This window comes from Trichechus manatus, unplaced genomic scaffold (genome assembly GCF_000243295.1).
Source record: "Trichechus manatus latirostris isolate Lorelei unplaced genomic scaffold, TriManLat1.0 scaffold00341, whole genome shotgun sequence".
NCBI lineage: Eukaryota > Metazoa > Chordata > Mammalia > Sirenia > Trichechidae > Trichechus > Trichechus manatus.
In genome coordinates this window covers 425,403-449,765 of record NW_004444277.1, presented here as the reverse complement: position 1 = coordinate 449,765, position 24,363 = coordinate 425,403, and the positions used below count along the sequence as shown (strand labels likewise).

The 24,363-nt window shown below is 46.5% G+C and overlaps 1 protein-coding gene across 1 annotated transcript; it reads right to left on the bottom strand.

Annotated features, from left to right (window-relative positions):
* Positions 1 to 5,807: 5,807 nt before the first annotated feature.
* LOC101343412 (nuclear RNA export factor 3-like) lies at positions 5,808 to 13,710 on the bottom strand. Its single transcript, XM_023725649.1, has 19 exons — positions 13,568 to 13,710; positions 13,194 to 13,347; positions 12,477 to 12,560; positions 12,264 to 12,368; positions 12,065 to 12,145; positions 11,878 to 11,947; positions 11,635 to 11,723; positions 11,145 to 11,254; positions 9,349 to 9,385; positions 8,988 to 9,056; positions 8,847 to 8,902; positions 8,602 to 8,709; positions 8,228 to 8,286; positions 7,999 to 8,114; positions 7,858 to 7,900; positions 7,216 to 7,288; positions 6,493 to 6,675; positions 6,024 to 6,109; positions 5,808 to 5,938 (listed from the first exon to the last, which is right to left on the bottom strand). Exons 1-19 carry the CDS (start codon positions 13,600 to 13,602, stop codon positions 5,808 to 5,810), a joined length of 1,689 nt encoding a protein of 562 aa, XP_023581417.1. The 5' UTR covers positions 13,603 to 13,710.
* Positions 13,711 to 24,363: the final 10,653 nt, after the last annotated feature.

The window sequence follows — 24,363 nt, the reverse complement described above, 5'->3', positions numbered from 1 at the left end:
CTTAGAGGGACCTGTTGTCCTATATCCTGGTTTCTCTTTTGCAGCTTAAAGTTGTTTAAGACACTTTGAAAGCAAATTTACCCCCATACTAAGATGTCAAAAAAAATTACAAGATAGACAAGAAAAACCATAACCAAAATGTCTGGGAAAAGCTGAACATAAAAATACAGTAAGAGGCTTAACAAAGATCTCAGAGAGCCACACTATAAATCACAGGGCTCAAATCTAAAAGCACTTACCTTTGTGGGGTCCCCAGGGTCTGTGGAAACAGGAAGACACAAGGGGCCCTGTCACTGGCATCTGCTCCAGTTCTTGACCCCTTGAGAGTCCTGCTGAAGGAAGATGGATTTAGATCCTGCCGACTATACCAAAATGTGGTAGAGGAAAAAGATTCCAGACTCAAGTTCAATCAAAATGGATCTTTATTAATCCAAGGCAAATAAAATCATTCAAATGAGGGAACTTTGAGATGCACTGGGTACAAGAGACTAACGGATTCATTGAATCATAGTCTTGGAGTCTCTAATATACTATTGCAGAAGGAAGTTGTGTTAGGCTGGGTTCTCTAAAGAAGCAAAACCAGCAAAGTGTATATATAGAGAGAGGGAGCGAGAGAGAGATTTATATCAAGGAAATGGCTCATGCTGTTGTAGAGGCCAGAAAGTCCAGATCCATGGGCCAGTCTAGAGGCTTCTCCTGACTCACGCAACACAGGGGCTGGCAAACCCAAGACTTGCAAGTCAGACAACAAGCCTCTGGCTCACAGGATGTGGAGGCCAACAAATCCCAAGATTGGCAGGTAAGCTGCTAGCTCAAGTCCCAAGAACTGGAAGTCAGATGAACGGGAGCCAGCTGTGGGATCCAGAGTGAGAAAAATCCCACGAGCCTTGCCAGAATGTCCACCTATATTGGATACAGGCCACACCCCCAAGGCAACACCCTTTCAACTGAATGGCTACTCACAGCGTCATCACGGAGGTGATCACATTATATCAGATCTCATCATAGAGGTGATTACATCATTATATGACTGCCAAACTACATCATAACTGCAAAACCACTGAGAATCTTAGCCCAGACAAGTTGATTCACAAACTTAACGATCACAGAAGTACAGTTAAAAAAAATTCTGATTGGTTATTCTTCAATACATCATTGTCAAAGGTAGAATGGCAAAAGCAAGATCTTTACAGTGATTACTTTAAAAAGTTTTTTGTTGACTAGTTACCACTTGGTGATATGTGCTTTGTGATTAGTTACTGCTTAGTGACTATGGCGGGGGCGGGGGGAGATTACGAGAGAAGGGTTCACAAGAGATTTGCCAGACATTCATTTCTGGAAATGTAGAGGTTACATAGATTCCCTGGGAACAAACTGATAATATTCATTCTTGGCTTTGTTACAAAGAAAACATTTCCTTAGCTACCAGATAACAAGCAGATCTGCACTTACCCTCTATAATTATTAACCAGCTCAGTTTTCTGGTTCCACAGGTTTTCTACACAAAATGGATTCCAGGACTGGACCCCATATTATCCTCTTATTCTGGCCAAGCACCTCATATAGTTTTAGGGTCTCCTTGTCACTGACATCATGATGAGCTTCTGGATCTTACAAGCCTTCATACCAATGTTCTATATCTTGATTGTGGCGGTTACATGGGTGAATGTATTTGTCCAAACTCATCAAGCCATACACCTAGGTGTATTATATTGAACATAATTTATATTTCAATAAAGTTGATAATAAATCTTCTTATTGCTTGTAGAAGCTAGAGATGTGGCCTGTTCATGGGTGGACTCAACATGTATTTGAGATCGAATTATTCTGTTAGGCTGTACTGTTATTTTTCCATAGTTAAGAGCTTCCTCAGGAGCTTCAGACTTATATATTCCAACATGTGGCCCTACCTTGAGGTTTCTTATAGGCTCCACAATCAACATAACCAAAACAGAACTCTCAATTTCCTGGCCTCACAACAAACCTGTCCCTCCACCCATTTTCCCATCTCAGGCAACAGCCTTACAACACAGTTGCTCAAACTGAGGTTTTAAGAGACACACTTGATTCCTCTCCATCCCTCATCATGCACATCCACTCCTTTAGCAAGTCCAGTTGACTCTACCTTCAGGTTGCATCCCCTTTCCAACCCCTTCTCACCACCTTCACTGCTAAGAACCTGGTCCATGCCACTGTAACTTCTCAACTGCATGACTGCAGTAGTCTCTTAACTCATTTCCCTGCTCCTACTATTGCTGTCTTTCAGTTTGTTCTCCAAAGAGCATTCACAGTAAGTTTTTAACAAAGTAGATTATAATGTCCCTTTCTTTCTTAAATCTTCCCAATCACTCCCATCATAGTAAGAATAAATCTCATAGTCCTCACCATGGCCTACAAGGCCTTCTGTGATCTCGGCCCTCCTACCATTCTGACCTCATTTCCTACCACTGCCTTCCTAATGCATATTGGCATCCAAGCTGTTCCTTAAACATCCACACTTTTTCACATCTCAGGACCATTGTCTTTGCTGTTCCTTTTGCATACAGTGCTCAAGTCCTATATCTTCCCAAAAAGGTTGAGTCCTTGTTGCTATTTAAATATCAGATCAAAGTCATTACCTTGGAGAAGCCTTCCCTGATCTCCTCATGCTAGTAATTTTCTATCACATTTTCCCGTTTTATTTTCTTCATAAGATTCAATTCTTGAGTGTAGCATCCCCTCTAGGTTGTAATTTCCATGAGAACAAAGACTGTGTCTGTCAGGTTCTCTGCTTTATCCTCAGTGCCTATCACAGTGCCTGGAATATTGTTGGTAACAATAACTATTTGTTGAATAAATGAATTAGTGGCATGCATTAAAGATGTGTGTGCTAAGTTGTGATGATCCAGTCTGGGAGATGGGATTGGGGATGATGGGAGAGCAAGCTCAGGTATCTCTAGAACAGCAGTTTTATTTGAGTCCATGAAAACTGTGCTTTGATAATTGGGAAGAAATGACCAGATAATTGGGGGAGTGTTTCCAGCTGCCTTGGTTGTAAAAGTGTGGCAGATATTATATATCAACACCCCACCCCAGTAAGAGAATCCCAAATTTATTTGGGGTAGTAATGTGCCTGCTAAAATATCACATTTCCATCATTCCTTGCAGCTAGGTATGGCCACATGACAAACTTCTGCCCAGTGAGATGAATGCAGAAGTGTTCTGTGGTAGTTCTAAGAAGGCAACTAAAGGGAGCTGAATTGTCCACTTGTGATAGTTCAGACCATAAGATAAATGTTCTCAATTTTGACAGCTCATTAGAGTCAAGTGAGGAGCCTTAAAAATACTGATGTCTGGAACACCCCCTCCCCCCACCACAGATTCTGGGTTGATTGTGGGCATTGAAGGGGATTCTAGTGGATACACTTTGGGTTAATCTTTTTTTGAGAGTTCTTTATCTGGGTTGATATCTGTCTGATGTTGTCATGTGTTTTAATCTCAAATTGTTGCCTGGTGTGTTATTAGATTTCTGTTGGAAGGACTCCCTGTCCTAATTTCACCATCATATTTGAGGGATAATTTTGCTGGATATATAATTCTTGGTTGGCAGGTTTTTTGTTTTGTTTTGTTTTTTATTTCAAAGTTTTATATACTTTATCCATTGCATCTTGCCTGCATGGTTTCTGTTGAGTAATCAGAACTTTGTCTTATCGATGCCCCTTTGTAGGTGATCTTTCGTTTTTTTCCTAAGCTGCTTTCAAGATTCTTTCTTTGTCTTTGGTTTTGTAAAGTTTGATTATGGTACGTCTCGGGAGTCTTCTATTGGGATCTATCCTGTATGGGCTTCATTGTGCCTCTTGTATGGTTATCTTCTCATCTTTCATGATATTAGGGAAGTTTTCTGTCAACATATTTTCAACAATTCTCTCTGTGCTTTATGTTGACTCCTTCCCTTAATGGTGTCCCACATAACTCTTAGGCAGTCTTCATTTTTTTTTATTTTCCTCGAACAGATTAGTGTCAAGGGATTGGTCTTCTATTCCGCTGATCCTGTCTTCCATTATTTAAATTCTACTCTTATGGCTTTTCATTGTCAATTTCCGCAATTTTATTGTTAACCTTCTGGATTTTGGTTGCTGCTTCTGTATCATTTCCAATTGTCGATGTATTTTGTCATTTTGTTCTTGTAATAGAGACTAGCAAAGAATAATAAGAGGTCAGCTAGACAGAAGATGGGAGTTATTAAACCTTTGTCTCAGTTCCTAGACCCATCAACCGACCACAGAAAACTTTGGTGAGTTCCTTCCCCTGTGCTGGCCTAAGCCCTAACACAGAAGAACACTCATTATAGAAACAGTGGTTAGGAGTTTTGGGGTCTGATGGACCAGGGTTTGACCCTGGGAACCAATACCTGCTGATTGCATGAGCATGAGCAAGCATTTTTATCTACTGTGTGCTCTATAATTGTTGGTGTCTTTTATTTTGTTGTCATTATTATAATTCCTACTACCCATCTAAAGAGTGAATGATAGGAGTGAGGATTCAATTGCCAAGTATTACAATGCTGTTTAGGAATGAGCCCCAAGCGAGGGTGGGGGATGCAGAGGGTGAAGAAAGACAATAGGGATGAAGTGGGCAGAGAAGTACTGGGCCCTCTCTGGGTGCCTGCCCTGTGCTGGGCCCTTCATGAGCTCAGGATAGTTCTAACCAAGAGCATTCCTGGCTCTCAGCTGCAGACAGCAGCAGGCTGGGGGCTGCCCAGGAAGTACAGGACTGAAGGGCTGGGCCTTACCAGCTCCCTCCCCATCCAGGGGCACCAGGGATGCCCCTGGATCAGAGCCCTCCCCCATTGCTCCTGGGCCTCAGGGGAGGGTCCACAGTGGACCCCTTCCAGAACTGACCCTGAAGGGCCTGCCTCATATAAATGATTGTCCATCTCCCCCACGCCGAGGGTGTCTTACACACCAACGAGGGGGACCCTGAAGGAAAGAACATACCTGCCTCTCATAAGTAAGTCATCTCCAGACATTTTTACCTGACATGATGATGTACTTTTACAGGTAATAACTTTAATACACATCCTGCACACAGTATATCAATATGGACACACACGCACAGTGTATTCTTCTGAGAACACCAATCTTCAGCTGTCTTTCCTCATGTATTATTTGAAAGTCTGCAGTTGTGTTTTTGGAGTTATTATGGTCAGACAGCTTTTCATGGATTTGTTGGGCATAACTTCTGCTTTCAGTAAGAATTCTAGGTTGATACCGTTTTCCTATATCCCTACTCATTTCTTTACATATCAAGGATATTACTCCTACGTCAGTCTTATATGTGAACATGTTTTTCTTCCAGCATTTCATGTGCTCTTGAATGCTCCCCAAACAGTTGTTTTTAAACTTGAATAGCTTCATATGGCTAAGAAAGCAGTACTGTTCTCTGTATAAAAATAACTGATTAATACACTAGGGACATAGAAGCCATGCCCCCAGGTTTATCAGGGTTAGAAAGCGACCCCACCCCTGAAGCCACAGCTTGGGCTTTAGGGTGGGTCCAGGATTTGAGTCTCTTCTCTGCAGTTTCCCAGAAAGTCCCTTACCCTCTGAGACCTTCCCTTGCCCCTCTGCAGGTCAGTGATGACAATGCTTGCCTCCAATGGATACTGCAGGGATTTGACATAACATGCAACGTCACTCTTTATTTTTAAAAGAAACAGAGAAACTGGGTGGGACAAATACACAGAACAATGGCCCTTTGGGTGAATGCATGTCAGCCTGAAGAGGTCAGCTTTGGCTTCCTGGGCCACAGTGGGCCTCTCACCACAGTCACATGCCAGAGAAAAGAGGGAGAACAACAAGGATGATGAAGATGGCCAGAACCTTGGCTCCTTTGGAGTTTTTGTTGTCAGGACGGTGGATCACTTCATGAAGGGGTCTTGTAGGACCTTGATTACAGGCTGGAGGGAGAGAAGGGAGAAGGTGGGGCATCATCAGAGCCAGGAGTCCTGAGTGTCATCCCCCGGCCACCCAGCCTCTGCTCACTTGGCCTGAATTCCCAGACTTCACTATGGACAGAGCGAAAAATCTGTGAGGCTCTGGTATAGTCCCAGTTGCTGTCATGAAGGCACCTGGGGTGGAGGAGGGACACGCAACACCCATCAGGACCAAAGTAGGGACACTGACCACACAAGGCCACATCCTAATCTACGCATCAGAAACATGCCTCCGCATCTGCTGTGACGTAAGTAGCAGAATGAGCACTGTGGCCCTGTGTGTAAGGGGGGGAACTCCTGGAAACCCCAGTGTCTGTCAGTAAAGGAACAGGGTCCACGGAATTCAGAAAGTACTGTGCACCTGTTCACAACAACTAGGTGGCACACTGTGTACTGAGAGGAAAAATGTTCCGTGTGACAATGAGTGAAATAAGCAAAACACATTCCCTGTGAGTTCCCATCATTCACTCCCCAGCTCCTCCCAGCTTATCTCATCCCCACCCACTCCCAGCACTCACTTCTTAGGCCACTGGAGGCTCATCCCAGACTGGGTGGAGAACGCCTGCACCATTTCTTGCTGCTCCTGGGAGATTGTGGGCACGGAGCTGGAGGAGGGTATGGGCACTGGGGTGGAGAAGGCACCCTGGGTCACTGTGGGGCTGGCATCCCTTACAGACAGTTGGTCATTCACGATGCATAAGCTGGAAGAAGAATGAGCCCTCAGACAGCTGGACAGATGGACAACTTCACACCCCAACAGTGATCCTGCTCCTACTCAGCAAAAACTATCTTTCCATTCCCTGCTCCGCCTGCCTCCCACATTCCTTGGCTGGTACCCTTTCCCCTCCCACAGAACCTCCCTGGAGATATCTGCCAGCTGCACTCAATTTGTAGCTTTACTCCCAACCCAGGGACAGCTTCACACCCGCCTTTACCCTTTACAACAGCCCAAGGAGGTGGATACTCTAATCTTCATATTCAGAGGAGGACACTGAGTCACAGAGAGGTCGTGTAACTTGACCAAGTTCACAGAGCTGGTGAATGCTGGGGTCAGGGTGAGAACCCGCTATTCCAACGTCAGAGCCTACACTGTTGCCACTGGGCTAGACTGCTCCTGGGATCTACCTTTTGGCATTCTGCAATACTGCGGAAACCCTGAGGAATGCACTGTCACCTTCCCACACCACTGGCCCCAGGCTGGGATGGGTGTTCTCACGTGGCACCCACAACACAGCACTTACCTGGAGTTGCTGGCAGGGGTAGCGATGAAGATCCGGGTGAAGGCACAAACACGAGCCTGACATATTCCTTCCACTTCAAGTACAACAACAAACAATACCCCTCAGAGTTGCCCATGCTTTACACGCTCACCAGCAGCATTCCCCACTCAGGGTCTGACTGTCCCATGGCACCCTGAAGGGGCCCAGACAGGGACAACTGCCTACTGGGAGTCAGGAGGGGGCGTCAGCGATGGGAGGGCAACAACAGGAACAATCACCTCCGAGTGATAGGGTCCCTATTCTGTGTCAGGCCCTGTGACAGACTCTTCACAAGTTTATTTGACTCATTTTTCACAGCAGCCCGAGAGATGGGTATTGCAAATGAGGAGACTGAGAGGTAAGCAAGTGTCCCAGGTGTCAGAGTGAGGGAATGGGATGAGAGCCATCAAATTCCACAGCCTATGTCCCTAACACCCGGGCTGTGCTGGGGCAGACAGGTATGGACATGGGTCAGACCAGGGTGGCTTGGGGGCAGGGTGGGAGCTGGGGAGCACAGAGGGAATAGGAAGGGAAGGGACCAGGGAAGTCTGGAGAGTGTGAGTGGGAGCCCGTCAGGGGGAGGGAGAGTGGGGGACATGGGGAAGGAACTCTACAGACACTCACCCTCCTTGAACACCCCGTTGACAGAAAAGCAGAGCATCTTTTCCTGAAAGAGTAAAACAGCTCAAGCTCCCAAGATCCCCCTAAACCTCCTAACCCACATCCGCCCTCTGGGCCTGCCTCAGGGAGGAAGCAGGTGCTCACCGTCTGGACACACATGTCCACCACAAAGGAGCTGAGGTCATGCTGGGTTTTGGGCAACACACTGAGGAAGTCAACAATGTCACGTTTTGTGTGTTTCAGCAACTGAACCCGCAGAACTGGGAAAGGGAGATGGAGAAGAGAAGGTCAGGGGATGCCTCACTCACCTGGCCCCTATGATTGACCCCTTCACACCTTCTGTCTCATCCAATCTTCCCCCTCACACACTTACTGGAATCCTTGAGCTTCTTCATATTCCTGCTGCCCTTGGAGTACTCACCCAAGCTGCTTCTAGGAAAAACAGAAGAAAAGGAACTGGGGGTCTGGCCAGTGTGGGCATTGCCAGGAGTTGGCCCTAGTGGCTCAGTTGTAACAGTGGTGGATTGCTAACCGAAAGGTTGTGGGTTCAAATCCACCAGCTGCTCTGATGGAAAAAGATGTGGCAGCCTGCTCCTGTAAAGATTACAGACTTGGAAAACAATAAGGGGTAGTTCTACTCTGTCCTATAGGATTGACAGGAGTTGGAATCATCTCAACAATGAGTTTTGGGCCTGTCTGCTGGGGAGTCACATGGCCCAGGGCTGTCACTGGGTCTGCGATACTCACGGAGCCGGGTCCTCAGAGTTGAAGGGAATGGTCAGCGAGAAGCAGGCCTCGTCATGGTAAGCAACCAGCAGACCCTGCCGGTCCCCATAGTCATAGATCCAGTAGTATCTGTGGGGAAGCAAAGGGGACAGGCTCTCTGTGGTCTGGACCCCTAAGTGGACTTGAAAGCCCCCATAAGCAGGCCTGTAACTGGGTGACCTGGCCCATCCCATCCCTCCCTGCCACACAGTAGCAGGGGTACATACTGCTGCAGGAATTGCAAGATTAGATTCTTCAGGGTCTCAGATCCAAAGACACTCCCCTGGAATCAAAACAGTTCTCAGGACCACGGCTATTATACCCTCCTCACCCACCACCCCAAGCCCTGCTTGATCCCACCTCCTCACCTTGCAGACTGGTAACTTCTTGTAGGCTTCAATGCCAAAGATAATGGATGGGGGTACCTCATGATCATCCTGGGGGAAGGAGGAGGAAGTCAGCAGTGCAGACCAGGGGTGTGGCACTGAATGGTCAAAGAAAAGGATGGGCCCAGGAGAGGGGTGATCGGAGGTCAGGGTGAAAAGGCTTTGGAAATTCCATGGGCAAGACTATCATAGCCTTTGTCAGAGTCCCTCATGGGTCTGTCTCCCATGAGGATTAGGGGTCAGATCCAAAAATCTAACCTGGGCAAGATCTAAGGGACTCAGGGCAGGTTGTGAGTGCGGTCTGTACCAGCTAGAGGAGTCAGGGATAAAGGAAGACACTTACCAGGCGTAATAACTTGGGGAACAATTCCAGGATGGAGCTGTCAAATATCAAGACAGAACAGAAAAGCAAGTAACCACAGAGCTGGCCCGGCTCATGGAAGGAAGAACGACTACACTGGAACACAGCCAGGTGTGTCCCACCTGCACTCCAGTGCCACAACCCCTCCAGGACCCTGGGCACCTCCACATGGACTCACCCAGAAAGAGATCTAGTGGGTGCTCTCTCCATACCCCTCTCCCCCTCTCCTTCCTCCTGGGAAGCTCACACAGGATGGCCTGACCCCCTTCTCTAGTGACACAGAAGCAGCATGTGAAGCCCAGGCTCCAGGGATTCCTTCCCCTCCCTGCCTCACCTACTACCTCCCTCCAAGTCCCCAGGGCAGGCTCTGGAGGGAGGAAGGAATGGGGTGGGGGCCCAGGGCTCTGCTCCCTCACCAGGTGCCCAGGGCTCTGCTAGGCCTGGCCCTGGACAAGACCAGAACATCCCCAGGGATGGCCATGTATGTTAGGGAGGGAGATAAGTGAGGCAGGCTCAGGAGGCAGGAAGGGGATGAGGGCAGAAAGGGAGTGCAGGTAGGGAGGGGAGACATAGAGGAGTGGAGATTAAAGAGAAAGAAAAAGCCAAGGAAAGGCAAGGGGAAGAAGTTTACTGTGGGTGGTGGGGATTAGGGAGAAAGGAGGGAAGAAAGGGGAAAAGGCTCTCCTGCTGCTGCCGTGTCCTTCCTCTGCCCTTGGCTGGCCCTGGGGCTGAGGTAGGAATGGAAAACTGGTACTTGTTGGGCTGGGGCCCACTGGCCTTTGTCACCTGTGTGATGCCATCTGAGCTGGGCATGGGAAACAGAGCAGCCAGTGGGGCAGGAGACCTTTCCCAGGAGTAAAGTTTCAGGTAAAGGCATAGCATGGGGTTGAGGGTCTCTGGACCCACTTATGAGCACCACCTTCTCCCCTCACGGCCTCTGTACAACTGTGCCTGTCTTAGTTGGTCCCTTGTCTGAGGAATCAGACCATCTTGGTCTACCCAGTGCTCTTCTGAAGGACCAGGCAGGATACCATGATGTGGTGGAGGGAGGGGGGCGGTGCCTCTGAGAGGACTGTCCCCCGTCTCCTCATCTGCCTCTGCACTCTGCCTTCCACACTCAGCCCCTGCCTCGGGATGCCCTCTGCTGACTGGAGGACACTCGCTTCTGACTCAGGGAACCCAGTTTCTCCCCCAGGAGGGCCCTGTTCCTTCACTGGGCCAGAGGAACAGATGTCATGATACAGCTGCCCCTGGGCCTCGACCTTCAGCATGGGGCAGGAAAGCACCAATGTCAGCCTGGGGCAGGTCAGGGGACCCTTTTGGGGTAAGAGAGAGAGGGCCCATCACAGGACAGGGAGGGAAGTCCCATCTCAGCTCAGAGGCAGGAAGGCCTGTCTCAGCAGGAGGCCCTGGTGAGGAGAAACCTTCACAGTCCCAGGCATCAGGATTTGGCTCAAGGCAGCCCCAGTAGGGGAGCAGGGAACAGTCTGGACACCCCTGGTCCTTGGGAGGAAGGGAGAGCCCTGCTTCCTGCAGCACATTTGGGGAGGCCATGCCAGAGACGGCTGGGTGCAGAGAGGCGGGAGACAGGCCCTAGCTCCCGGGGAGCAGTGAGCAGGCCAGAGGAAGGCAGGGAGACCTCTAAGCACAGGTGAAAGACAGAGAGAGGAGAGGGCAGGGCACGTTGTCCTCCCAGAGGACTGGGCTGTAGCCTCCTGCAGACGGGCACTGTCAGGGGCAGCTCAGGCTGCCAGGGGGGAACAGAGGGCGCAACTGACCTTATGTTGGTGGACTTATCTGGGAAGGTGGTGCACAGAGGGTTTCTGTCCGCACACATCTCTTCTGGCTCCAGCCCTTTCACCTTGTCCAACTCCCCTTCAGACTTCACCTGTAATTATGACAAGGAAACGTGAGTCAGGGAGACAGCCAGGAGGGCCCTGCACCCCAGATCCACCCTCCCCCACAAATCACCTTGCCTACCTCTTGTTATCACCCTGATGAGCCCAACCATCTTCCCTTCAAAGAGTGCTCTGGCTATCGCTTCTCACCTCATTTTTGGAGAGGTTCAGGCTCTTGATGTTAGGGTCCTTCTCCATGGTGTCAGGCAGGCCAACAAGCTGGTAGGGTGTGTTGTTGCTCAAGTTGAAGGACAAAAGCTGTGATGGGGGAAGAACTAGACTGAAGGTCCAAGAGGTGATATCTGGGACAAATATTCCCTCTACCCCATCTGTCCCACCCTCCTCCTCAGCACTGGGTCTAAGGTCTCACCTTGGGCATGTTCTCTTCATGGATCCGTGGGGAGACAGCCATGCAGTTTCTAAGATTTGGCCCCATTTCAATATCATGGCTCATCACGTCTTCAGGAAGCCAAGAGGAGGGAATCAGAAGGATGAGAGGGGCCCGGCTGGACCAGCGCCAGCACCAACACCTCCCTAAGTTGCCCTCTAACCCTCCCTCCCAGAAAGGGCCCTTTGCCTGCACTTGCCCTAGAATTACTGCTGTCAGTCATACCTGGGTCTGAGTGGAGTCTCTGGAGGTCAAGAGCTTGCTGGGGGACTTCATATTCTTTGATCTTGGTCTTCTGCAGAGACAGAGATGGAGGGAAGTGGCTCTGATGCTGAGGTGATGGAGGGGGAGATTGTTGAGGGAAGAAGTGGTGGGTCTGGGTGTGGGCGCACATGTGTTCAGTCTGCATTACCTTTATGAGTTTCACTTTTGTTGACTTTTGCTCCTTCTGCTCAAAGTAGGGTACAGGAGAGGGGCTGACAAAGATAGATATCTGCAGAGAAGAGAGTTTGGGTAAGCACCAGGAACTCTGAAACCCAAGATCAAGCAAGACCCGTCCTCCTGCCTGCCCTCCTGCCCCCAGCTAGCCCTGGCTATGCCCTGACACGCACACTTTCGTTATCTTCATTGCAAATCTTGCCGCTGACTTTCTTCAACTCGAAGGCAGTGCTGGCATTCTCAACAAAGAACTGAGCCTGCATTTTCTCATAGTGAAACTTCAGGGAAAGGGGCAAGAGAAATATAATATGAGGTGAGAGCTCCTGCTCAGCCTGGCCCCTCCACCGGCCCTGGGCCCACTCGGCTGCTTCCCTGTCCCCTCTTACCTTGATCGGGTTGAAGGGGACACTGCATTGGCTCTGGATCAAATTCAGCAGCCACTTCTCATCATATTTTATGCCAAATGGAATCTAGGATCAAAAGAAAGAATGGGAGAAAAGACTGACATGATGAAAATAAAGCTTAAAGAGAGTCCCAAACATGTGTTCCTTTCAGATCTTTTACTAAGCTTAGAAATAATTTCTAAACATAGGTCAGTGTCCATTATTTCTAACTTTTGTACCAAACGTTGGTTTGCTAAATACCCTTTCTTTCCATTCAAACATCCTCCTCCAAATAATCAACTTAGGATCTTTAACATGATCTTCCCTTTATAAGGTTCCAGGAGATTCTACCTAATGCAGATCCTGTCTGCCCCTCTGACAAGGACTCCAGAGACTCGACCACATCCCTGTCCCCCCCTCCAACCCCTAAGTTTGAGCCAAACTGAGCCATGCGGTAGGGAGGTGCTCCATCTCCTTGTGAGCAGTTTCCACCTTTGTCTTTAGACAGACTTCCCATTCTCCCCACCTTCAGCCTGTTCTCTTTTTATTGGTTCTCCAAACCTACCTTTAGACGAATTGACAATGTTAACACTTAGTAATAAAAAGGAGAAATTACCAACTCCTCATGCCCCAGGAATGTACCTAGTGTTTCCGAGAGATCAGAACAACTCAACCCAACCTGTGTCTCCTGCACATTAGTGATTTTGCCAGGACACTCACTGTGATCTTGAACCAGGTCCTGGAGGTCCCTTCCTGCCTGTTCCCCTCCATTCCTCCCTCTGGAGGTTTTCTCTCTCTTTCCATGTTACCACGGGTTTGGTCTCCTCTGTGAAAACTGTCTCTCCGACGGTAGGTTGGGTTGGCATAGGGGGTGCTGCGTGGATGTGGAGAGAAAGAAGGCATCCATGAATGCCAAGAAAGTCTTCTAATACCTCGCCCTACTGATATCAAGGCTATAATAATGTTTGCTCAACCATTAATCTGGTCCTAGCATTCCTCACTCTACCAGGTTGGAGAAAAGGAATGACAGAGTTACATACAGGGTTACATATTCCACTGGCTGGTACATGCCACCATGCTGAGTGGCCACTTACTATCTCACTCCAGGGCCCACGTGGGCATCACTCATTGCCACGTCTCCATTTTGCTCCTGGTGTGATGATGGTTGAATGCCAGGGCTGACTGGTTCAGACCAACTGACGTACCTCCTTCGGAAAATACCCCAGTATCTTGCTCTTCTTTGAAAAAAATTAACTTTGTGACTGTCCTCCCCTGAAATTGAGAACAACAAATCAATGGTCTGAATGCCAGAAAAAGTCCTGGGAAAATACTATGGCTAGTGAAGTAATTTCACTAACTTTTATAATGTAGAAAAATATAGCACAGTGCTACAAAGGTTGAAAGACTTCACTGTGGCTCCACTTCCTGGGAGATGAGAGGTAGGGAGCATTCGCAGCCCAGGAGAGAGGCAGCACAGAAGGAAGGGCTTAGGCAGAGGGTCTATTCTGTGATGTTAGTCCCTGTCCTGCTGTTTTCAGTCTGGGTGGCCCAGGACAAGTTGCTTAACATCTCTAACACTTACCTCCCTCTTCTGCTCTAGGGGAATAATAAAATCTACCCTGAATGTTTGGTGTTATGGTTCAAGGGTCAAAGGCAAATTCCCCACTTTGATAGATGACTTAGAGAAACGAAAGCTAGATCTGAAGAAAATATTCAAAATGTAGCCTGGAGAGACACAATGATGGAGAATACCAAAGGAGGGGGTGGGGATATATTGAATAAATCTAACGTGTTTAATTGGAGTCTGGAAAGAAAGAGTGGGAATAGTGGAGAAGTAGTATTTGAAGAGATCATGTCTGAGAAATTTCCAAAAGTAACAAAAGATATCAAGTTGGTACAACCATATTAATAAGACAAAAAGTGCATTTTAAGACAAAAACATTACTAGAAAAAAGAGGGAGATTTCATAGTGATAAGAGGTTCAATTCCACAAGAATATAATAATAAAACAACTCTAAATTTGCGTGCACCTCTTAACATAGAAGCCAAAATGTACACAGCAAAAACTGGCATAAATAAATGAAGAAATACACGTCTACAGTGACAGTGGGACATTTTAACTGAGTGATAGATAAAACAGGTAAACCCAAATTCAGTTAGATGGAGAAGATTTAAACAATGTAACAAATTTACTTAATTGACATAGAACACTGCACAGAATAACCACACATGGAACATTGAAGAATAGATCATATGCCGGGCCATAAAACAAGCCTCTAGAAAGTTCTATAGGGGTGATACAATCTACCTTGAATAGTTGGTGTAAGGATTCAAGGATAAGGGTGAGTTCCCAGCCCCTCCCCCCCAGTATGAATCCCAAGAATGTTAATTTTCAACACCTCACCCCAGGCAACCCTTCCAACTCCCCAACTCTGAACCACTTGACTCAGGCCTTTCCTCTCAACCAGGGGGATCTCACCTCAGCCATGACCAAACTACAGGAAGAGAGATTTTCCATATAGAACCATAATGGGGGTCTCAGGGCCCACCCAACCCCATCCTCAGGAGAGTGGAAAAGTCACCTAGGCCCTCATCACCCATCATCTAAAGGCGGTCAGCTGTTATCTAGTGGGGTGGGGGAAGGGCCCAGAACCCACCCCACGCCCTCAGTGCTGACCAACTTACCCATCCTGCAGCCAGTGACCTGTCACCACTGTCCTCACAGAAATTTCTTGAGGAGATTCTGTGGGGTCTGGAGCCAGGGGTTTGGGGTAGATCAAGGAGGCTGTTGAGGAAGGCGAGAGCAGTCTCCAAACCACCTTGTCAGGGCCACGCTAGCAAGATGGAGTCCTCACAAGAAGTCTCTTCCCCAAGGGCATAGAGAGGAGAGCCCTGGGGACCAGAGGAGACTTAACTTCCTGTTCTTACTGCCCTGATTTTGCTACCAGCTTGACACCCAGGGAGCCATTTCCAACTGAGCTACCCTCCTACTCCTGGGCTGAGGTGGTTAACTAGAGTCAGGAGGCCTGGGTCCCACGTATTGTAGCTGTAAACCCAGGAACTGAGGGTAGGCTGTGTACTAAACTCTGTGTCTGTTGCATTACATCTTGTTCCTTCATTCTGCAAACCCAAGCAACTCTGAGGGCTTGCTGCATGCCAGGCTTTGTACTTGCTACATTGCATCTATTTGTTCATGTGTCCCTCACAAGGGGGCCATGAATGCAGAATCACCAGCTCTCTGAGGTTGCTGAGGTTTAGTGAAATGCAGGAGCTTGTTTGCAGTCACTCACATGCTACATGGGAAAACAGAGAGTGGAACTGAGCTCCATGGAATGGGGATGACCCCCTCCCATGCATAGCTTTAATAAAGTCTTGCTGCACTATATGGGGTTTTTTTTTTACATTAGGGCAAAGTAACAGAAAGACCTGGAAATAGCAGGAAATAACCGTAGCCATCCCAGAGAGAACTTACGAAAAAACAGACCTGGAATCTATAATGGAAATAACAGACTTTGGTTTGACCCTGGAATGAGATTTTGAGGGGGCAAGGGGAATGCTTTTTTCTTTAAATAAAAAAAAAAAAAGTACTCAATGTAGATAGAGTTCCCCTAGTGGTCAGAGCCAGAATTGTAGCTCTGAAAGTCTCAGGCCACCACGTTTTGCAAAGGAGAGGCAGTGCCTGGGAGCCCACATCAGCCAAAACTTTCTGGAATTTTCCACTCCCTAGAAGCAATCTCTATGCCCTGAGAGAAGAAGTCCAGCCCCTGAGAGAGGAGAAAATAAATCTGCATATAAGAGCGTGCGAATATTTGGGCACAGGGAAGTATAAGACAGAAACACACACACATACACAGATAAATTGTCAAAAGTTGTATTTTTTAAAAACTAAAACACTATACTGTGAACATTTTTCTAAACCAATACATATATGTGAGCCTTTTTATTAATTTTTATCGGATATTTTCAAGTGTTTCTCTCAACAAATTTGCCTCATTACAAAATAGTAAACACTAAAAAGTCTACTTGGAGAATAACTCTGCATCTTTCATCTATGAGATCCCCTCACTGTGACCCACAGATATCAACTGTAAATAGATTGGCACACACTTTGCAGATATGTTTCCTTTGTTGTTGTTAGATCCCATCGAGTCGGTTCCGACTCATAGCAACCCCATGTACAACAGAACGAAATGCTGCCTGGTCCTGTGCCATCCTCACAATCATTGTTATGGTTGAGCCCATTGTTGCAGCCACTGTGTCAGTCTATCTCATTGAGGGTCTTCCTCTCTTAAGTTGACCCTCTGCCAAGCATGGTGTCCTTCTCCAGGGACTGGACCCTCCTGATAACATGTCCAAAATACGTGAGATGAAGTCTCGCCATCCTCACTTCTAATGAGCATTCTGGCTGTACTTCTTCCAAGACAGATTTGTTTTTTAATTCTGGCAGTCCATGGTGTATTCAAACTTCTTCACCAACACCATAATTCAAATGCATCAATTCTTCAGTCTTCTTTATTCGTTGTCCAGCTTTGTCTTTAGGTAATATATATAAAAACCAAACCGAACCCATGGCCATCAAGTCGATTTGACTAGTGACCTCATAGGACAGAGTAGAACTACTCCATATGGTTTCCAAGGTTGTAAACCTTTACTGAAACAGACTGTCACATCTTTCTCCTGCAGAGCGGCTGGTGAGTTCGAACCACTAATCTTTTGGTTAGCAGCCGAGCACTTTAACCACTGTGCCACCAGGGCTTCTTGATAATGTGTTTACCTACCTTAAAATATTTGTAAGTATTGAATAAGTATGTATATTCTTTTAAAATTTGTAATCAATTTTCTGCAAACCTTTTTTTCCACTTATCATGACATTTCTGATTTTTTATTTCTTTAGCTAATGTGGTTTGGCATCTCTCCAGATGTTTATTAGAGAAGCATTTTGCTTTTTAGTTGAATTATTTGTTGATATACCTTTTCCTCTCTCCTCTACTGATTAAAAAAATTTCTTTATGATCACGCATATTTACTGTCACCTCTTCACATTTTAAATTAAAAAAAATCTCTGTTGACACTACAGAAATTTCTTTTAAATTTTCATTTTCTTTATTTTAAAATAATGCAACTCACACAGAACAAAACTGAGTAATATACTGGGTTGCATCAAATACCAGGCCACTGGGGATTCCAACATTCAAAACCTTGAAGGCTTCAGGACACAATGGAAAAAGCTTTAGACCAAATTCTACATTTATGAATAATAGGGACAATAACTGGATAGTTGTTTGGCTTAAAGGAGCTATCATGTAAATCAATCTAATTACCTCGGCTTATAGTAATTCTGTCATGTTTATTACCTCCTCTCCATGTTGGCCACTTTTCCTGTGCTTCTCTCTGGGCCCCACAAACCACCTCCCGGACATATCCAGGTGTGAGGTATGGAACCCCCTTGTAGTAAACAGTTTGGCCTGTGGTCCTGGTTCCTGAGAGCCAGACCCCACTTGAGGCCAATGATTGGGGGCTGACAGACCAAGACGGACCACCTGGAGGCCTGATGCTGACAGCCTCAGGAGGCATGATGTAATTTATCATGGCCACGTGGTGAGGCCAATAAAGGCCTTGGAAGACAGAGGCTCAGTGGAGCTTCCAGGGTGGTAACTGAACATCTGCTCTCAGGCAAGTGAGCACATCCCCTGGGGACATAGAAGCTCTGAGCCCAGACCCCTCTCAGACCTTGCCCTCTGTGTTTGTATCTTTTTTTCTGCTAGATTAAAGACAGCCCATTCCCTGGGGACCTAAGAAACAGAGAAGTGGCCGTTACCTGCTGACCTAGTTCTGGGTGAAGGGGGATGAAAGAGAGCAGGGGCAGGTACCCAGTGACCTAGTCCAGGGTGAAGGGGGATGAGAAAGGGCTGCGTGGAGCATCTGGGGTCTGAAAGGAGCAGGGAAGAGAAGCTGAATTTCCACAGGATGCAGTTGGTGTGTGGAGTGGGATATATTGTCCACCACACAGCATCAAAGGTGGGTGATCTCAGCCTCCCTGGACTGGTTTTACACAGTTGCTGATGTGAGCAGGAGTTGTGAGGGGACTCTGACAGAGCGCCAGGCCTCTAGGCCTAAGGGGAAGGATTTCATCTTCACCATCATCTTCACCACCAAGAAGAGGCTTGGGTGCTTGAGTGTCCTGGGAGCGCAACATAGACACCAGGGGAATTTAAACTAGATGTGTAGCCCTGGAAAAGCATTTAACTATGTTACAAAGTTAATCAGAAAAACCATGGGGAAGTCATAAAAGACCTCGTCTATCACAAACAAAAATGTCACATATTAAGAAATGCGAATTATTGGAAAAATATTTGGAACACAGTTTTTAGGCAAATTCTTGGTATATAAGCAAATCTGATTACCTAAAAGAATATTGTTCAAAGTCTATACTGAAATAATTCAGAAAAGAACTATGCATTGCAGTCAATAAAAAGATTAATATACAAAAAGCAATGAGATATCTAAGTACACTCAGCTGAGAGAGGTCAGAGCAAGGAAGGCAGAAGGGGTTCAAGCACTTACTACAACCGTCATGTTACATTTCACACAATTTTCTGGATGTGCCCAACTGCCCGGTAGTAATTTCTACACAAGATTAGCTCGGTCCTCTCCTGTTCACCTGGCTAATGCCTCCTATCTTAACCTCAAGTCTCAGCTTAAACATCACTTTCGGTGGGAAGTCTCCTCAGACAACCCTAATGGTGTGATTACCCTTAAGCATCTAGTAACTCCACATCTTCACCACCTCCAGATACACTTTTCCATTTGAAAGAAGTCCAATGACTGTGAGCTCAAAATTTCTCTTAGGCTGTGGCTTCACACAGTGGACTGAAGACTCCAAACAAACCAAAACAAAACTCGTCACCATGGAGTCCATTTCGACTCAGATCGACCCTATAGGAGAGAGTAGAACTTCTCCATAGGTTTCCAAGGCTGTAAATCTTTACAGAAGCAGATTGCCACATCTTTCTGCCATGGAGCAGCGAGTGCGTTCAAACTGCCAACTTTTCAGTTAGCAGCCAAGCGCTTAACAACTGCACCACCAAGGCTCCAGAGCTTTCAAATATTTCGTCCGGAGATTTGCTCCAGGATTCACTTCTCCTGCTGGCCAAGTGTTCACAATTGTCCATTTCTTACCCTCTGCTTTGTCTTGCCCAAATTTTAGTCTGGCTTCTCTCCTTCCTACAGACCCCTGAAATCTGCTTGTCCCCAAGCCTGAGCAAATACTGAAAGAGTGGAATGTAACTCCCTTATCAGCTTCTTCTGGGAATCTGCTGACCACAATGCCTGACTCTAAAACAACTGACCTTTGCCACCACCCTCCCTTATATGACTTAGATGAGACTCACAGATGGCCCCTTGTTTACCTATGACAAGGTAGAAACAGACCCTCCAAATTCACATTCCTTACCTCAAAAATGACTAGCTGAACTGGCTTGTCCCCACTGATCAACTGGAACAAAATGCCTTTAACCAAACTTTGCTTATCCTTCTCTCCTTCCCCCAGGCCTCTGAATTTCGGCCCACCCTCAGCCTGAGCCAGCATACAATTCCACCTTAACAGCTCTTCCTGACAATAGGTGGCCTCAGGGTAAAAAATTCTCTGATGTACTATCCAGTCCTGTTACCTTTCATCCCGCTTCCCCACACTTGCTTTTTTAGCCTTGTTTACTCTTGTCTCTATAAAAGAAAAATCCTTTTTGTCTAACCCTTGAGATGCCTGCAGATTTCTGAGCATTCTCCTTATTGCAATAGTTCTTTCTGAATACAACACCTCCCTATCAAAGTCTGGATTTATATTTTATCTGACAGCATTTTTGAGGGGGTTGCCCAGGACCCTGCATAAGTAAGCAATGGAACCCCAGAGTTGTTCCATGAGGAACAACTGGGGCATGTACTTCAGAGAAGCTGTTGAAACTGAAGAGGACTGTGGATTGATGCTTCCTCCTCTAAAGGATTCCATGAGAGTATGGACATGACAGTGTCTTCTTTCTAGCAGACACGATTTTGTATGGCAAAGCCCATATCAACTTTTTAGAGGTAGAATTGCAGTTTTGAAATTTTTAAACCATTTTCTTTACGCAATACTCTTAAATATAATCTTTGCTAAATATTTAAATGAATTTGGAAAACAGGAAAAAATTAAAGAAGCAAGCAAAACCTTCATTAACCCCTGGTTAGATATTATCATTCTTTATATTCCCATTGAATATCTAGCTAATAAGACACTGACTTATCCCTTAATCTACATAATAACACTTTATGCTTTTGGCTAAACTGTAAGGTCAACATGGTATTTCCCTCTTTACAGATGAGAAAACGGAGCATCAGATCCCAGGCATGGCCGAGACCAAAGAACCTGCCTTTGTGATCCCATCAAAACCCACAAGGACCCTATGAGGGAAGGACGCCTCTCCTCCCTCCCTGGATGGGGAATCTGGGATTCCAGAAGCTTATGTGTCCTAGCCTGCCTCACATCACTGGCTGGGCCCAGAATGAACCCACGTCTTTCTGACCCCAAAGCCCTTACTCTTCCCACTACTTCCCTCGGCCTTGCCTTGGTTATTGGATATACTTTTACTAACTCTGTTTCCGACCATAGAGGGATCCACACTCATGAAGGAGCAGAAGGAAGCAGAGGGAAATGTTGTTGTCAGCACACTCACACTCATACACTCCTCAGGTTCTGTTATCACAACACTAGAATTTTCCCAAGATGGTTTGCTGGGGCCAAGAGGACACATGCAGCTCACCAGTGCAGATGGCCCTGTGAAATGCGCCCAGAACTGCACCCTGTAGCAGTGTACAGAAACTGAAAGGATGCCATCCACACTTCGTTGAAAAATTGATGAGGCCACTTCCATAGGATGGAACTGTAGTCACGCATTAAAGACACGTTGTCATGAAAACAATGATGAGAGATATTTGTTGCCTGTCAGATTAGCAACACTTCACATTCTTTCCCGTGTGTGGAGAAACATGCACGTTCATACAGCGTTGTTAGGAATATGAATTAGTTACAGTATTTTGAATGTAATGTACTGAGATACAATTTTATAGACTCCATGGTTTGAAAAGGACACTTTCAGGAACTCACAAAGAAATGCTTATAAAGGTATTTGCGAATACACGAGCAAAGGTGTTAAGCATACTACTGTTTGTAATAGAAAAAATGGTAACCAAAAAAAGCCAAACCCGTTGCCGTTTAGTCAACTCCAACACACAGCGACCCTATAGGACAGAGCAGAACTGCCCCATAGCGTTTCCAAGGAGTGGCTGGTGGATTCAAACCGCCAACCTTTTGGTTAGCAGCCGAGGGCTTAACCTCTTTGCCATCAGGGCTCCCACTGTGCCACTGGGGCTCCTTATATAGAAACCTTGCTGTTTGTCCGGAGGTCTCGAAGCACTGAAATCAAAATAATCTTTTTCTTCCGCTCACATAGAGCTTTCTCTTCAGCATAGAAAGAGAATGAACTTTCCATCCGAAGGCCATCAGTTTCCCTGAACCCTGGATATGCCTCCTTTGCCACCCAAACTTCCAGAAAGCTCTCTGTGTTGGGTTTGGGACACAGCCCGTCCCTCACACTCTCCTGCCAAGTTCAAGCTGCAGTTTAGACTTCTGTCACGAGGTGGCGCCTGAGTATCGCCATTATCAAACTTCTCTACAGAGGAATTGATAAAAGGAGCAAAAAGCACAATTAAAAAACCAAACCCGGTTCCCTGAGTCAATTCCAACTCGTATCAACCCTACAGGACAGAGTAGAACTGCACCCATAGGGTTTCCAAAGACTGTAATCTTTACGGAAGCCGACTGCCACATCTTTCTCCTGTGGAGCGGGTTCCAACCACCGACCTTTCGGTTAGCAGGAGCGCTTACCCACTGCGCCACCAGTACTCCAAAAGCACAATACCTTCTCTTAAAACCCAGGTTATAAACCTATGTACAGAGTGATTCTGATTATGTCTGACAAAGGCACGGGTATAAAATAAGACTATAGAAACACATCCTCTGGGCACCGAGAGGCTGAAACACCAGGTAGCTGTAGCTAGTGCGTCTTGGTGCGCCAGAGGGCAGCACAGCGCAGAGCAGGGCGGGCAGGAGGAGGTGGCTGAGAGGATGGGGACGCGGGAGTGGCGTCTGGGCAGCTGTGTCCAGAGGGACCTGGGGAAAGAGTGAAAGAGAGGGAGTGGGAGAGCGTCTGGGAAGCCTTTGCAAGGGTGGGGTAATGGAGAGTGAACCCCTGCTCTCTTGGAGAGGCCCTCTCTGCAGTGTGGATGGGTTAGCCGACACTCATGAGGGAAGAGAGAAATCAATGAATGAGATGGAGATTTCGGATCAACAAAAAATGGAACATCTTTAATATATATACTTTTTCAAACAGAATTGGTATCATAGCAAACAAGCCATTTTATGACGTTTGTTTCACTGCGCAAAATGCACTTTTCATTAAAAAAGAAAAAGAAACGGAAATGAACGCTACCTTGTGGTCAGAGCCAGGATTGCAGTTCTGAGAGTCTCAGACCAGGGGCCTAAGGAAGGGGCACAGATAGATGGAGGTTGGGATCTTGGCTTAATAATATCAGCTAGAGATCTCTGGAATTTTTCAGCCACTGGCTGCAATCCCTTTGTAGCCATCATTTTCTGGGACATTCATACCTGAGATGGGAAGTGAACTGTCTGAACTGAAGTTAAAGCTGCTCTTGTGAGTGGTGAGTATTTGGGGTGAGAGAGCTAGGGGAGATAGAAATACACACACACACACAAACACACACACAGAGTCAAAGTGATTACTTTTATCTACTTCGTTTCCCTGTAAAAGTCAATACAGTGAATCTGTATGCACATTACTTTTGTCAGCTTGTTCACAAGTATTTTCTGTTTTCAAATTTTTATCAAAATAACTTTTTTCCTGAATATAAGATTTCAAACAATATACAAAAGTGTATTTATAAATTGAAATTATCCTGCATATCTCACTAGCCCAATTCATGCCCACTTGACCCAAAGAGGTCTGTTGTCAATAGAACAGTGCATATTCTCTGGATTGTTCCTGTTGGTGACGTAGACACAAACATATAGCAGGGGGTGTAAAAGGACCACTTCAGGGATGGGACAACTGATGTGGCCCCACCCCCAGGTCTCTTGGCACAAAGGGTGGGAGTTCATCTGAGCTATCATCTTCTTCACCAAGTGGTTGAGTCGCTACTCATGGGGCCACAATAGCAGGGGGTGTAACAGGACAATTTCTTAAGCCCTAGAAGCCCGTCTTCTACAGGGAAGGCTGCTCAGTGTCTTCTAGGGAGGGCAAAGGATGGAACCTCACTGGAATCCTGCTACTTATCTGGAGAGGTGACTCAGGTTCTGTTACCCTGAGCTTGTTCTTCTGCGAAATCAGACTCACCATACCTTCCTCACAGAGCTGTTCTGAAGGATAGATGACAAAACTCAAAGCACAGCATACATGGCATGTAGCAGGACTTCAATCACCGTTTAAACGTTGAGACACAGCAGTAGGGGCTGGCTGACCCTCGGGCTAACACAGACATTGTGAAAACTCACTGCTCATTGTTTTCTCCAAAAGAGAATACAGGCATCTAGAGGAAGGAAGAAATAACTGTGATATGCTTGAGTTCAAAGTTTTGGAGACAGAAGGTTCTCCACTTTCTTGGGTGTTTCAGAAGCCTCAGAGCAGACCCAAACCCACTTCTCCTGCATGGAAGACAGGCTTGTCTCTGAACTCTCCTGTGATCTCTGTGGTGGATCCCACCAGGGAAGCAAGGTGTGGTGGTCTGCCTAATGTCAGCTCCTGGGCTGCTAGGCAGGTTAACATATTTAGAAAACAATTCT

Bases quoted from the DNA above. Each gene is read 5' to 3' on its own strand.
- LOC101343412 (XM_023725649.1), bottom strand. From the start codon at position 13,602: ATGAGTGATGCCCACGTGGGCCCTGGAGTGAGATA. The intron at 9,386-11,144 runs GTCAGTTGCGCC...GATATTTGACAG, and splicing joins GATAAGTCCACCAACATAAG to CTCCATCCTGGAATTGTTCC. The intron at 8,115-8,227 runs GTAAGTGTGTGA...TCCCTTTCCCAG, and splicing joins GAAGAAGCTCAAGGATTCCA to TTCTGCGGGTTCAGTTGCTG.